General features: G+C 41.1%; 1 protein-coding gene across 1 annotated transcript; it reads right to left on the bottom strand.

Annotated features, from left to right (window-relative positions):
- Positions 1-665: 665 nt before the first annotated feature.
- LOC149300645 (relaxin-3-like) lies at positions 666-5,534 on the bottom strand. The gene is made up of 3 exons (XM_089484959.1): positions 5,309-5,534; positions 1,561-1,563; positions 666-1,024 (listed from the first exon to the last, which is right to left on the bottom strand). Exons 1-3 carry the CDS (start codon positions 5,532-5,534, stop codon positions 666-668), a joined length of 588 nt encoding a protein of 195 aa, XP_089341085.1.
- Positions 5,535-14,833: the final 9,299 nt, after the last annotated feature.

Below are 14,833 nucleotides of genomic sequence, written 5' to 3' on the forward strand. Positions count from 1 at the left end.
CCCATTTCATTGGCACTCTTATAACCGCATCCACTGCAAATGTTGGGAGGTATGCTCTAGTGCTAGAAGATAGTGTGTCGTCCGCTGTAACAATCCATTCTACAGGAAGTGCATTCTAACTTTCTGCTTGTACTCGTTGTAGGATTCTAACAAATTCTTTGCCAAGGAATATGGGAAACCAAGAAAATGGACAATGGCTTTGGTGGATGACAGAGGAAGGACATCTAAGTCTCAATTAATTGCAAATGGAATATTACTAACAATACAATTAATCACTTGATTCAATTTGAGTTTTGCTTAGATGTGACGATTCCTTGTTAACGCAAATAATAAAACCGATCACATAGCATACATGAATTTATTTTGTTTATATACCCACTACATTCACCAGTATCTGGTCGTTTCATGTCATAGCTAAGATTCTTGCTTTGGATGAATGAAAACCACCAGAAAACTACAATAGCAGCAGAAAAACAATAACTTTTATTGACAAACCAAATGAACCACATTAGCCGCTTAAAGCCTTCACAAAGGCATTCCGTAAAAGTACAAATAGTGAAGGACCCAATACTTAATGCTGTCCCCCCAAATTATGCAATAAAATAATCCGCATTATTTAAATGATGTCCGTGTACATTACGCAGAAATAAATCTTCGGTTACATGTTAACACAAGGTGCTTATCTCTGCCTTTGTGCACCCCCATTTGCAGCATATGCCTGCTACTCCGACAGATGCTTCTCGCCTCCTCCTATTCATCCATGGGAATCTATCTGATCCTACAACACCACTGACTTCTGCTCCACTTTGGGTCTTTCGAGTAGACTCTTCCGCCTGCCGTACATAGGCATTGAAGTCATCGGAGCTGGGTGCATAATCACTGTAGTCATCGTATATATTCAAAGTATCTTTCAGTGGGCGCTGTCTTAAAGGGATATCTGCATTCTCAAGGTGATCTATACGCGATTCCAAAAACGGCTGCAGCTTTAGCTGATTTAACTCTTTGTTGCTGGAATCCTGAATGGCTGCATCTGTTAAAAAATAAATAAATAAGGTCAGTCTGAATGTATTTCTGAGTGAAGCCTCATATCAATTTAACATTTCAGAAAAGCTCTACCATGAACCATTTATAGCTCACCTCACACCTTAAAAACACACAGTGTATGTGATATAGCTTGCCTATTGGATAAATCAAACTTTTAACCCCTTCAGTCCCCTATGGAGGTACCGATACGTCCATAAAACGCATCTCAAGAAGCCCCTATGGACGTACCGGTACGTCCTGAACTTCTTGCAGGGGAGAACAGGCTGTCAATTGACAGCCTGGACTCCCCCCTGTCAGCAGAAGCCAACAATGCTGCCAGACCTCTTGTAACAACTGACCGGCAGAAGCGCCGGAACACTGTTGCTATTTTAAATACCTGATCGCGCGCTCCCTTCCGGGTCGCGTCACTGCTGACGTCACCCAGAAGGTCATCAGAGGACAGCATATGCCTTGCAGGGTCTGTCTAGACCCTGCTAGGATATCAGATCGGTCTAATGAGGCACTGATCACAGATACTGTCTATGGAGACTTGCATGGAGATCAGTGTGATCGGTGCAGGAGGATCGCAGGGAGGAGAGTGAAAAACCATGTTTATCAGTCTTCTCACATACTGAAACACAAATCAGCAAAACAAAAGCTGAAAAATAATACAATTAATAATAATACAAAAAAAAACAATAAAGTGAGCTAAGTGATGTCATTGTGACATCACTGGCATTAATAACATGTTCAAGAGGACCTCTAACCATACTTTTTGTTATAAAAAAATAAAATAAAACATTTAAAAAAAAGGAAAAAACCCTTACATCCCATTGCCCTAACACAACATCTAAAAACCCTCCTGGCCCCCCGTTCACAACCCCCAAACCTGTTAAGCCATAAGTATAAAAAATACTACCCTATAGGGTACTATATGTAAGGGGTGGATATGGCCCTCTAGAAAAAAAACAACTAAAGATGTGGGGTACCTCCGTAATCAGGAGATGCAGCTAAACAATTTCTCTGACGTAACACATACTCAAAAAAATCTAAGCAACACAGAATTGTTGGTGAAAAAAGCGCAGGAAATAATTTCTGCGGCCACCTTTGATAGTGATTGGGCACTCTTCATGCAGCTATTTGGCTATCAAATACACCTGATATAATAGTCTGGGTTAACTGCTTTACAGAAATATATACTTTTGTGGGTATTTTTGGTTTATTTGTTTAAAATTAGAGTTGCAATCCCATCATACCTAATGTAAAAATGCTACGAATAATGTATACCTTATAGTATGTTCCCTATAAGTGCTGGGAAAGTATGAAAATTCTATATAAATTAGGTACTTCTGAAATCAGGACACTTACACCGGGCGTCTATCACCGAGCACCGGCGGAAGTACAAGCAGTAGGGGGCGTTGTCTGCGTCCATCGAGCAGACCTTCCCCTGCTGCCAGAGAGGAGAATTCTCTGCAGCGCTGCGGGGAATTCTCCTCTCTGGCAGCGGGCGAACGCCTGTGTAATGCGCGTGGACAACCACCGTTGCTGCCCCCACTAGACACCAGGGAGCTAGAAGCACTAGTAAGTCAGGGGGGGTGTTATATGGGTGGGCATAAGGCTTTTCTGGAGGCAGAGTGCCCCATGATATGCCTTTAAACCCCCCTTTATGCCACTCTGGTTCAAATATGTTCAGTTGGATTCTTACACCTGCAAATATACGCTAAAACCTTAGAACTTCCTAAATTAGCACCCAGCAAAAGTCTCCCTCTTGGTTGTGCAGACACATACTTTGCTGCAAGATCGGTCCTAATTCATATGGATTGTAAAATAAAAGCCTTTTAACTACTAAACGCTGGGATACAAGTGACTGAATTCATTTGGACCATGCTGTCTAAGTGCATCAGTTCTAAAAAATGAACCTTCTTCATACACTAAAAAGAAACCTGGAAAAAAAATAAATGGAAATTGACTCAGAGGATTAGTCCAACCTACACTATGTACCACGACCCCACTAAATAAACTGTTACTCATTTTTCCAGGGGGTAAATCATTCTATACTTCACCAATTCCTAGTTCAATGAAATCAAGTTCTCTCTGAAACGCTGCTTCTTTGCCACAACACTATTATAGACTCAGCATAGTGGGGGAAATGTTTGTGTATTCAATCAGTATGTTTGTTTGATATTCGGAGTGTACAGAGGATATATTATTTTTTCTGCTAGTGAAATTAATAAAATATGCGTGAGACCTGTCTCCCAAGCTATACATTTATCTGATTGCAACCAGAATGATCTGCCCTGTTCTGTGATGGGGCTGATCTCTTAGCACCCATATATATTTTAATATCTATACCTAACACATGGCTTTTATAATATTTGTTGTTATCCTATTACTATGTGCTTACATCAATATGGATAAGATTTTATAAAGTTATGTTTTCTTTTAGTATGCTAGAATTTGTTCTAATTTTCCCATTTCTCTCCATAAAAAAGCAATCTATAGGATTTATTTGCTCTATAGCTGTAAATGTAGTACTTGTGTAATTTTCTTTTGTATCCGGAATATCTAAAACACATTACACGTCCTTTTTTTGTGAGTTTAAATATATTATTATTATTTATTGCTTTATATAGTGCCATCAAATTCCTTAGCACTGTACAATGGGTACATGTCCCTTCATACAAAGCTTGCAGTGTCCAAGGCTTTTCGGCAGTCATTCACAAGACAGAAAGGTACACCCGCAAGCAGGTGTTTCAGTCTTGTTAGTTGTCACTACTACGTTCCAGAAACATGTGTGGCTAATGTGTGTAAGCGTGCCGAAGGGCTACATACAGCACATTCAGAAGGCTAACGGTGGGCACAAAGGGACTAAAGACCTCTGCTGTACAGAATACAACAAGTAAAATAAAATCTCGGCAAAGAAATGTAAAAAAAATTTCTGTCCTAAACAGAAAACCTGCAAACTGTAAAAAACGGGTGAAAAAAAAAAAACAACCAAAAGGGGACATACCTTCTATCCTTCAATACATACCTCTGCCTAGACTCTGTAAAAGAATATTAGAAAGTTTGCATGTTTTGGATTCAAATCAGGATCAGCTTTATACACGCTAACATAGGAATCAGCATATTGTGATTCGCTTGTGGTAGCTGAGAACGTTTGTCGCTGTTCTCTTTTAACACTTGGAAAATTTTCTTTGAAGAAAGGTGTACAGACACTTGGTTGGGGGGTTTTCAGACCCTACTTTTCATTTTGGTTTGGTTCAACTGGCTGATATCAGTGTGCTTTGGCTACAATACATATCTGAGCCCTGGTGATCGGTGTTTGTCACCTTTTGCCCACTTACTTATAACTCTCGCTATAGATACATTAAGCGTATTAGTGCCCCGGCTAACTCACTGTCCTCTGTTAAACACGCCATGGAAATCAAGCTGTAGTGTTTACGCAGAAATGAGACACAGCCTTAAGCCACCTCATTTGTTAACAGGTGACAATACAAAAAGAGTTTGTGACATTGAACATGTCTCCGCTAAACAAACGTAGTGCAAGGGTTAAATAATTGTAAGCAATGAGACATTAAAATAGACAAAAAGAGAACTGGCTCTTTCATCTAAAGTCATTAATGTTCTAATATATTACACACAAGAACTCTCCATGGTATTACACTGCCTACATATACATACATACATTATATATAAATATATACACACATATATACATACTATATATACTACACATACACACATATACACTACACACACCATACCATAACAGCCTGCCAACTGTATTGAGTGGCATTTTGACAGCAAAAACCCCTAGGCGTAGCTCTACACCAGAACCTGGGAACTTTCTAAATGAGCTGACACCGAGACTCTTGAAATATTAACCCTTTAATAGCCCATTATGAAGATCCTCTGTAGTCCCTGGTCAAATGTGTTCCCCTTCACCCAGGTAATTGGGGCAACAGCCCTGAGACTCAGGGTTACCCCTGAGAGTTCCCGAGTACGCCCATACTGGGTGGTTCTCATTCCCATCAGTTACATGGACCCTTGTTCGGCTCCATCAGCTCCTTGGCCCTGCCACATCTTTTGCTGTGCTCTAACTACAGCTTTTAATGCCGTGCACTCGGGTACTTTGCAGAGGGTTGCATTTGGGCTACGTTAGCTTTTTGTACATAAGCGTATGTGTGCCGGGTGATTTGTTGCTTGTGTCTATTTCGCCTTCACTATGTGCCCCTCCCCACACTACTTACTCAAAAAGTACAGCAAGTACCACCCAGCTCCTCACCTCCTGTCCTCCTCCTGTATCCCGAAGTGTCCCTCCGCCAGTCGCCGCCGTCCTCCGCCTCCAATGACAGCCTCTTCCAGCGGGAGCCTCCGCAGGTGAAGATCACAGCCCGGATAAACTCCCGGCCGCACAGTTTGACGCCGTACTCTGCTCTGAGCTCCCCGGGAAGCTGAGCCAGCAGGAGGAGCAGCGCCGCGCACAGGAGGGGCCCGCGCACTGATACCATATCTACCTGTGACAAGTGTGTGCGTGGGGTTACTGGCGGGCTCTCTAGTCTCCTCAGCCGTTACGTGCCGCCGCCCTCACACCTGGCCGGTGGGGTAGCGTGTCCCTGGCCGGAGCGCACACGCAATGGGATAGCGCGCCTTGGCAAACAGCTGCGCTCGGTACCTCAGCCTGTAGAGCCGTGTTAATAAAGGCGCCAATGCCGCCTGCTCGGTAACTACCGCACGGTGTATAGAAGTTCCCCACCTGATGAGTTTAGGGCACTTTTGGTGTCTAAGCGGAGCGAGGCGCCGGCACTCTCTAGACAAAAAGTGTGTATGGCCGGCTCCCGTCCGCCCTGCGCCTTTATATCTCCTCACGGCTCCCGTGACTCACCGAACCGCTGCTCATCATCACACAGCCCCCCGCCACCCTCTCCCACCTTACGATTTATCGCACCCTTTTCACCTTCCACATGACTTCACCGAGTGCTCTTTTGCTTCCATTCTGTAAGAATTTCGGTAAAAGACACAGAGCGTTTGTAACCGGAGCTGCGTGATATTGATATTTTTGATGAATATAGCAGCAACAGGTCTGCATATTGCTAACCATCAATCGGAACAGTGAACGGGATATTTCGAAAGTGTGCTTCATTTTTATGCACATAGTGGCAAGTTTATAATTTATTGTGTATAGCGCCATCATATTCCGTAGTGCTGTACAACGGGTAGCTTTTATGCCATGAGCATCATTTGACAGGAGAGTTTTACATATAACTTGTCCATTAACAAAGAAAATATTTGGTGGCTGCATTGAAAATTTAGTTATTAGACTATATTGTAAAACTTCCAACTGAGAAAAAGATTAAATCTTCTCTAAATACAATTATACATGTTTTTTTCTTAAAGTTAAAAAGGAACCCTTTAAGTTTGATATTATTAACCCCCTCATTACCGAGGGTTTTCATTTTCATGGAGCTTTTTTTGGCCATTTTTACCATATGTTGGTTCTACTGTGATTACCCTCATCCATGTTTTATGTACTCAAAAGAATTTTTTTTATTTTATTTTAGAATAAGTAGGTCTGTCTCTGGAAACCATATGAACACATAAATTATATAATTATTAGTGCTAGTGTGTAAAAAAAAACAAAAAAAAACATTTGTTTTGCAATTTCGCTTTGGATTTCATCTACACAGATGCCGTCACTGCTAAACAAAGAGCCAATTTATGTTTATCATTATTCCCTCATTACAGTCATACTCACATACATACATACATACATGCATTTTCATCTTTTATAGAGCCACAGACATCATTTATACAGTATAGTACCCTACCGTGTTTCCCCGAAAGTAAGACAGCGTCTTACTTTCTTTTTATCCCTAAAAGCCCCACTATGTCTTACTTTCGGGGTATGTCTTATATTGGGAAAAATTTTTCGAATTTAATGCTTTCCTACCTTTCCTTTCTTCTTTCAGCTTCTTTTCCTCCTCTTCGCCAGTTCTTGTCTCCTTCCGGGTCAGAGGGCACGGACAGCGGTGGGCGCGGCTTCAGTGTTGTGCGCCGGGATCTGACAAGAAACCCCGGCGCACAACAGCTGTTGCCGCGCAGATCACAAGGGAGCGGTATCGGAGGTCATTAACAGACCTCCGGCTCCCTTGAGTGATTTTAAGCCGGGTTGAACCCGGCTTAAAATCACTCAAGGGAGCCGGAGGTCTGTTAAAGACCTCCGATACCGCTCCCTTGCGAGCCTGCTCCTCCAGCGGCGGACATTACTGTCCGTCTCTGGAGGGGTGCCGGGTGCCGCAGGTTGGCACCCCCTGGAGTGTGGCGCCCTGTGCGGTCGCACACCCCAAAGGTCGGCCCTGCTCTAAGGGGCCGGCCTTAGGGGTCTGCGGCCGCACAGGGTTTAAATAAAAACATCGGGGGTTTTTTTCAACTTTATTTAACATCCTCCATGTTAAATAAAGTTAAAAAAACTTTATTTAACATCCTCCATGTTAAATAAAGTTTTTTTTAACTTTATTTAACATGGAGGATGTTAAATAAAGTTAAAAAAAAAACCCCGATGTTTTAATTTAAATCCTGTGCGGCCGCAGACACGTAAGGCCGGCCTTGGTGGGGACTTCCCGGCCCCTTAGAGTGGCGGACCCGGTCGCAGGTGCGGCGGGCCTAAGGGGCAGGCGCCCCTTATGCCCTGCGTTAATGCGGCCGTAGGCCGTAGGCAAATCCCCCGTGTTTCCCCGAAAGTAAGACATATGTCTTACTTTCGGGGTACGGCTTATATTAGCTGACCCCTCTGAAACTCCCGATACGTCTTACTATCGGGGGTGTCTTACTATCGGGGAAACACGGTATATTGTGTTTTTAATAGTTCTAGCTTAAGAAGTTTAGCGGTCAATTTTTTTAAAAACAATTCTGTATCTAATTATAGTGATAAAGGGTATTAGGACACTTTTAAATAGTTTTTTTTTTCCTTTTTATTATTATTCTTGGTATTTACTGTATGAGATAAGATCCAGATCCGCCGCAGCGCTGCAGGGGACCTGGATCATCCTGTCTGGCAACCTCAGCTGCTGCCGGCGCTTCCACCGGGGCTTCGATCACCAAGTGCCGGCGAAAGCACGGGCAACAGCGGAAGTTGTCTACGAGCATCTCGCAGACTTTCCCCGGTTGCCAGAGAGGAGATATGCAGAGTGGCATATAGGGGGGTATAAGGCATTTCTGGAGGCAGAGTGGCATAAAGGGGGTAAAAAGGCATATCATGGGGCAGAGTGGCATATAGGAGGGTATAAGTCATATGAGGGAGGCAGAGTGGCGTATAGGGTGGTATATGGCATTTCTGGGGGCAGAGTGGCAAGCCTGGGGGCAGATGTGCATAACTGGGGGGGCATGTTGGCAAATAAAAGGAAATTAAAAAATATATTTTTTTCTCAATCATAGCTTTTATTTAATATGAAAAAAATGTTTACATGAATTAATATTTACTAGTAAAACTTTTTTCCTATAGGGTCTTATTCAGGCTTTTTCTTTTTTTTCTCTAAATCAATATTCAGATTTTGGGGGGTCATTTTATAATCAGGGTTGTCTTATAATCGTGCAAATACGGTATATTTCTAAGTACAAAATGGGTAGAAACTCATATACAGTTGCACATACAAAGCATTAACATGGCTGGTGTTGCTATATGACTAAAAGTGCACCCTTCTTACTGAGTTTAGGTGTTTCAGTCACACCCATTGCTAACAGGTGTATAGAATCAAGCACATAGGCAAACACTGGCAGTACAATGAATGGTACTGAAGAGCTCAGATGCCAGTTTGGGAAATTTCTGCTTGCTAAATCTTACCCGGGCTACTGTAAGTGCTATTATTAAGTTGAAGCAACTAGGACACTCACAGAGTGGGGCCTCCAAATGCTAAAGTGTGGGTACCAGAAGAACGCTACCTACCAGAATGCATTGTGCCTACTGTAAAGTTTGGAGGAGGGATAAAGGCTTGTGGCTTTTTCAGGGGCCCCTTAGTTCCACTAAATGGTAATGTTAATGCTTCAACATGCTTCCAGCTTTGTGGGAACAGTTTGGGAACGCCCCTTTTCTATTGCAACATGACTCTGCCCCAGTGCACAAAGCAAGGTCTATAAACACGTTTGGATGAGTTTGGTGTGGAAGAACTTGAGTGGCCTGCACAGAGCCCTAACCTCAACTCTATTGATCACCTTGGGGATGAACTGGATTGCCTTCTCGCCCAAAATCAATGCCTGACCTCATAAATGTTCTACTGGATGAATGGGCAGAAAGTCCCACACAAACACTCTAACATCTTGTGGAAAGCCTTCCCAGAGGAGTGGAAGCTGTTATAGTCGCAAAGCTCATATAGGTGTGATGGTCAGGTTTTCACATAGTTTTGCTCGTCCATGATGAAAACCCATTTCATGAAGCTCTTGCCCTAATGTTCCTTCCAGAGGACTCTTGGAACTCTGTAATGAGCGATACTACAGGGCACAAGTGATTTTTACGCACAATGTGTGAGTAGTCAATCGCTTTATGGCTGAGCTGTTGTCACCAAGAGATTGCTCCCACTTAGAGTGGACTGGTCAGAAATTTCACAAACTGATTGGTGGCAAAATATGACAGCGCCACATTTAAAGTCACTGAGTACTTCAGAATGACCCATTCTACCGGCAATGTTTATCTATGGAGATAGCATGTCAAATCAGATGTGCTTGATAATGTACCGGTTAGCAAATGGTGTGGCTGAAACACCTAAAATTACTTAGAAGGTCATCTGCATACGTTTGGTCATAGAGTACACATGTTTGCACACAGAGGTCCCATTTTTAATTTGCAGCAATTTCATTATTTTTATGTGTAAAAAAAAAAATCTGTTTTTTGACAGATGCCTAATATGGCTAATTGCTAGCGGATATATGCCTGAAATAGGATGCACCTATATAAATATGTTCAGTGCATCTTGCTAGGTTCTATTCAGATACACTGTGTGCATGTGAGCTGCAGGTCGAAAAGGTAGGAAAAATGTTTCCGCAAAAGGGTAGATCTTCCGAGCACATTTTCTCCATGATTGGAGAAAGAGGGCAAGGATGTCCTCATGGCTCCGCCCTTTTGCAGAACTGCACCAGGAGGACAGGTTCTTATGGAAGAAGACATAAGATAGAAGACACCAGGAGAAACAGATGTAGAAAGAAGATACGGATCTAGTTACAAGTTGCAATTATTTTTCCCAGAATGCACCTTACCTTATTCTTAGCCGTTTTCAACCACCTTGCTCCTGCTCTTGTATCACATCCTCTCTTTCTTTTCTTGTGACCTTTCTGTTACATGGGAAGCTGTGTGTTAGCCACCTTCTAAATTTCATGTTATTATTATTTGTCAATATGTTTCCCGATCTTTTAAAGTGAATCTGGTTTTAATGGAATTTTACAGAAGGTAATCTATGATGATCTGTTTTTGGAACTCTCTTGATAATATAAGATTTTGGAGCATTTTTTTGTGTTATTATAGTCACATGACTAATTTTTATGTCAAAAGTTTAGGCAAATTCCTAAGCAACCAATTTTACATAAGATATGCAATTTATAGACATCAATAACAATATTTGTTTTGTTACATTTCCGAGTTAATACCACGGTTATGAGAGTTGAAGATCAAAAAGGCACTTCTGTTATTTTAAAATGTGCATTGCTTTTGGAAGACAATTACAGATAACAAAGGGACACACCTGGCACAAAGGGACCTTCATCTGGCACTAGCCAGTAGGATCGACAATTGCCATGTTGATAAGATTTTTAAATGTATTAATATATATATGTTCCCTTTACAATCAGAATATAGCCAAGAGTTGTTATACTATGTACCAAATACTATCATATCCTTGAAAGAAAAACATATAGACCTTCCGAGGTACATGGGATGTTTAGTTGTACACTGAGTTATGTACAAATACCAACCTTGAGATACATCCAGTTACCATTGCAATGCTTTCCACTTATCGCTAGCCATGAACAACTCCTTATGAAGTTCAAGTAATTAGGGATCCTGATTACCCTCCCACTGCTTTCCATTCTTCCTTATCTGTACCCAGCATATTCCACTTCACAAGGCTACTTCATCATACATTGTAACTATTTTATGGTAGTGATTAATATAATTATAGACTTAACTTGTACTGTATATGTACATGTTTTTGTTGAAGTTAACCCTTTTAGATACATATAATACCCACACCTGAGTTTTATATACCTTTATTCCAGACAGGGAAAAGATCTGTGGAACCCAAGCTCTGTGGTGTTTAAAACCAAATATAAAATATAACACAAAGGTTTGTCTACTTTAACAGATATTTAATAAGAGACAAAAACACAGTAACATACAATAAATGAGTGACAGCCCAACATACAATGCAACACTTTCCAAGACTAACCTGCAACCTAAAGGTCCAACATAACCCAGCACACCACCGATTACCCCATCCATGCAGGATGATGGGCAGAGAGAGACTGAACTAAGATTTTTCATTCAACAGGCATATTGAATCACTGTAGGTGTGCCCTCGTTAACATATCAAAAGACATGTAATACAGGAAGAGTTCAACTGGCTAAAACATTGACAACAATACTTATGTCACCACAAGCTCAACAAAGGTCGTTAAGAGAAGTGAAGAAAAAAGTAGCAGCTCATCTAAAGCAGCGGAGTAAATAAGAATTCACACCTGTACCAAGCTGTATATGTACAGTGAGCTCCAACACCTTGTACACCAGATTCGTGTTGGACCCCAAAGTTCAGAGAGAGGTTTCTAAAATAATGAATGCGTTATAAGAAACAATTATCAATGATCACTAAGGATCTCATCATGTATAGCTTGGAAGGGAGAAGAGATGTGACAAAATCAGTGTCATATATATCGTGGGTGCTACACAGGGACGTGCCACCAAGCACCTTATGGCTGAATGCCATGACCATGATGTCATATACCGCTGCTTGACCTTTTATTGATGCATGGTGTCAGGCAAAAGGAAACAATCCAGGCTGTGCTGACTTGCCACAGTAGTGCATTGTGTTAACAGAGAGCAGATGCATTACAGGGACCCTGATCTCCTAACAAGGCAATTTGCTCCCTGTTATGTGGCAGAGGCACTGCCCCCCTGGACCTGCTGCACTGGGCCTAGGCCACAATACGCCACTGGAAAAAAATATACATAAAGTAATTGGGATTCTACAAAATTCAAGATTTAAGTATATTTTAAAGGAGAAGCATGCAAAAAAACAGAATGTTGCAGAATCTTGTAATACCTTTTTTATTGGACTAACAGTATTTAAAATAATAGACAAGCTTTCGGGAGTCCTCCCTTTATCAAGTCAAAAGCATTTTGACTTGATAAAGGGAGGACTCCCGAAAGCTTGTCTATTATTTTAAATACTGTTAGTCCAATATAAAAGGTATTACAAGATTCTGCAACATTCTGTTTTTTTGCATTCTTATACACTGGACTAATACGGCTACCCCAAACTAAAGGAGAAGCAAAAACTCATAGTCTAAAATTAGAGGTTTAGAGACAGAAGTAATGAGGAAGTTTTATTTTATTGAGTGGGTGGCAAACAATTGGAGCAGCCTTCCACAGATGTAGTAGTGGTTAATTCAATGGCATAAAGTTATTCTAAATTTAACGCAAGACCAAAACTAAATAAGGTTTGAGGTTTTATTCCAGTATTTTCTGGAAAGCATTGGTTTATGTAATTAGATATTTTCCTGCTCTTCCTTCTTTAGTGTTTGTAACACGCGATCATGGATTTAGCACAGACATGTCAGGATGCAAATTAAGTTCCAAGAGCTATACATTAACCAGAATCTGTGTGTCTGGAACTTTAATTTTTATTGTGTTCCACATACACTGATCAGTCATAACATTATGACCACTGAGAGGTGAAGAGAATAACACTGACAAACTTGTTATCAAAGCGTAAGAATCTGAGTGACTTTGAAAAGGGCCAAATTGTGATGGCTAAACGACTGGGTCAGAACATCTTCAAAACTGCAGCTTTTGTGGGGTGTTCCCTGTGTGTAGTGGTCAGTATTGGTCTAAGGAAGTAAAAGCAGTGAACCAACAACAGGGTCATGGGCAGCCAAGGCTCATCGATGCACATGGGGGAAAAGGCAGTTTGTTGTGTATGGGGCTGTGTAGCCGTAGATGCCCATGCTGACCCCTGTCCACTGCCAAAAGCGCCTACAATGGGCATGTGATGTTGCAACAGAAAAGTCTTCCCTAAACTGGTGCAACATAAAGCTGTCCCAAATGTCTGCATGCTGTAGCAGTAACATAACCCTTCACTAGGACTAAGGGATCCGGTAGACACTATGGATTCCGGTAGGTAGCGTTCTCCTATCGTCAATCTAGTTTCCAGATGATAAAGTCTGATACATCACTCCAGAGAACATTTCCACTGCTCCTGAGTCCAGTGGAGGTGTACTTCACACCATTTCCGCTGAAAGTTGGTATTGAGCATGGTGTTTTTTGCCAAGCTCCTGCTACACAGTGCTTGTGCTGATTTTCTTTCCAGACGCAATATGGAACTCTGTAGTGAGGGATGCTACAGAGGACAAGCAATTTTTATGAGCTATATGCTTCAGTACGCTGGCTTTTTGCGGTGTCAGTATGCATATCTAGCTTAGTGGCTGAGCTCTTGTTACTTCTAGATGCTTTCACTCCACAATAGCTGTTAGAGTGGACCGGAGCAGATCTAGCAGAGTACAAATTTCACCAAAAAGGGGCACCTTTGGCCTGAATGCATTAGACATTTTGAGGGGCAATTCAAATTCACATACCCTAGTGAGTTCACATATATTACACACAAACATGACTTGCACACACAAAACTGAGAAATACATACATTACATCAAAATAGATCATTTTAAGATTATGTTACTGTATACTTTCTAATGCCTTCCCCAAGAACCCATTTATTTGGCTACATGTTTCCTTTGGTAAAGTGTGTTTCGCTTTTCAGCATGCTAGATTTTATTAGCTAGGCATTAGAAAATGATATCTGCTATAGGTAATAAGGCAAATACAAAAGTCGTTTGTTTTTTTTTGCATTGTTTTAATAGACAAGCATTCTAGCTTATGAAGTTGCCCCTAATGCCTTTAAGAAGACCTAGAAGCTGCAAAATCTGTTTCTCACTTGTGCGTAGTCTTATCATATCCCAAAGGTTTCCTTTAATCCTCAACGCCACTACAAAAGCACATTAATTATAAAATCAGGAGAAGGGACAAGGAACTGGACGTAATTGATTACAATCAAAATTACAGCATAATCTGCAAATAAAGTTTCCATGAGATTTATTGTAGGCCACTAAATAAGGGACACTTGAAAAATAAGAGGAAGGCCTCTACCTTTTTTGGTTGTTTCCATCAGAACTAATTACTCCCAACACCAACGATAACATTATTATTCTACAAGAATATCAATGGGATGCATTTTAACTTGTATGTTTTATACAATACATACTGTCACATCTATTATATAAAATTATTTTTTATTTATATTGCGCTTTTACAATCATTTCTTAAATTATTTAACAATAAAAATGAGCATATTGAAGGTGATAACATTTCCTAAATTATATTTAGTTGTTTTGAGAAGCACCATATAAGTGCTTAATATTTATCATTGGTGTATATCTGCCCTTACTATGAGTATCAGTATTAAAACGTGGCAGTCAGACATAAAAGTGTCATTTTTTGGTTCTGGGAGCGAGGGGGGGGGATACACGCTGTTACACAGGAGCCCGGAATTTTCTTTGT

Source organism: Sceloporus occidentalis, unplaced genomic scaffold (genome assembly GCF_023333645.1).
Source record: "Sceloporus occidentalis isolate IW3139 unplaced genomic scaffold, rSceOcc1.0.p SCAF_24, whole genome shotgun sequence".
Taxonomy (NCBI): Eukaryota; Metazoa; Chordata; class Lepidosauria; order Squamata; family Phrynosomatidae; genus Sceloporus; species Sceloporus occidentalis.

Bases quoted from the DNA above. Each gene is read 5' to 3' on its own strand.
- LOC149300645 (XM_089484959.1), bottom strand. From the start codon at position 5,534: ATGGTATCAGTGCGCGGGCCCCTCCTGTGCGCGGCGCTGCTCCTCCTG.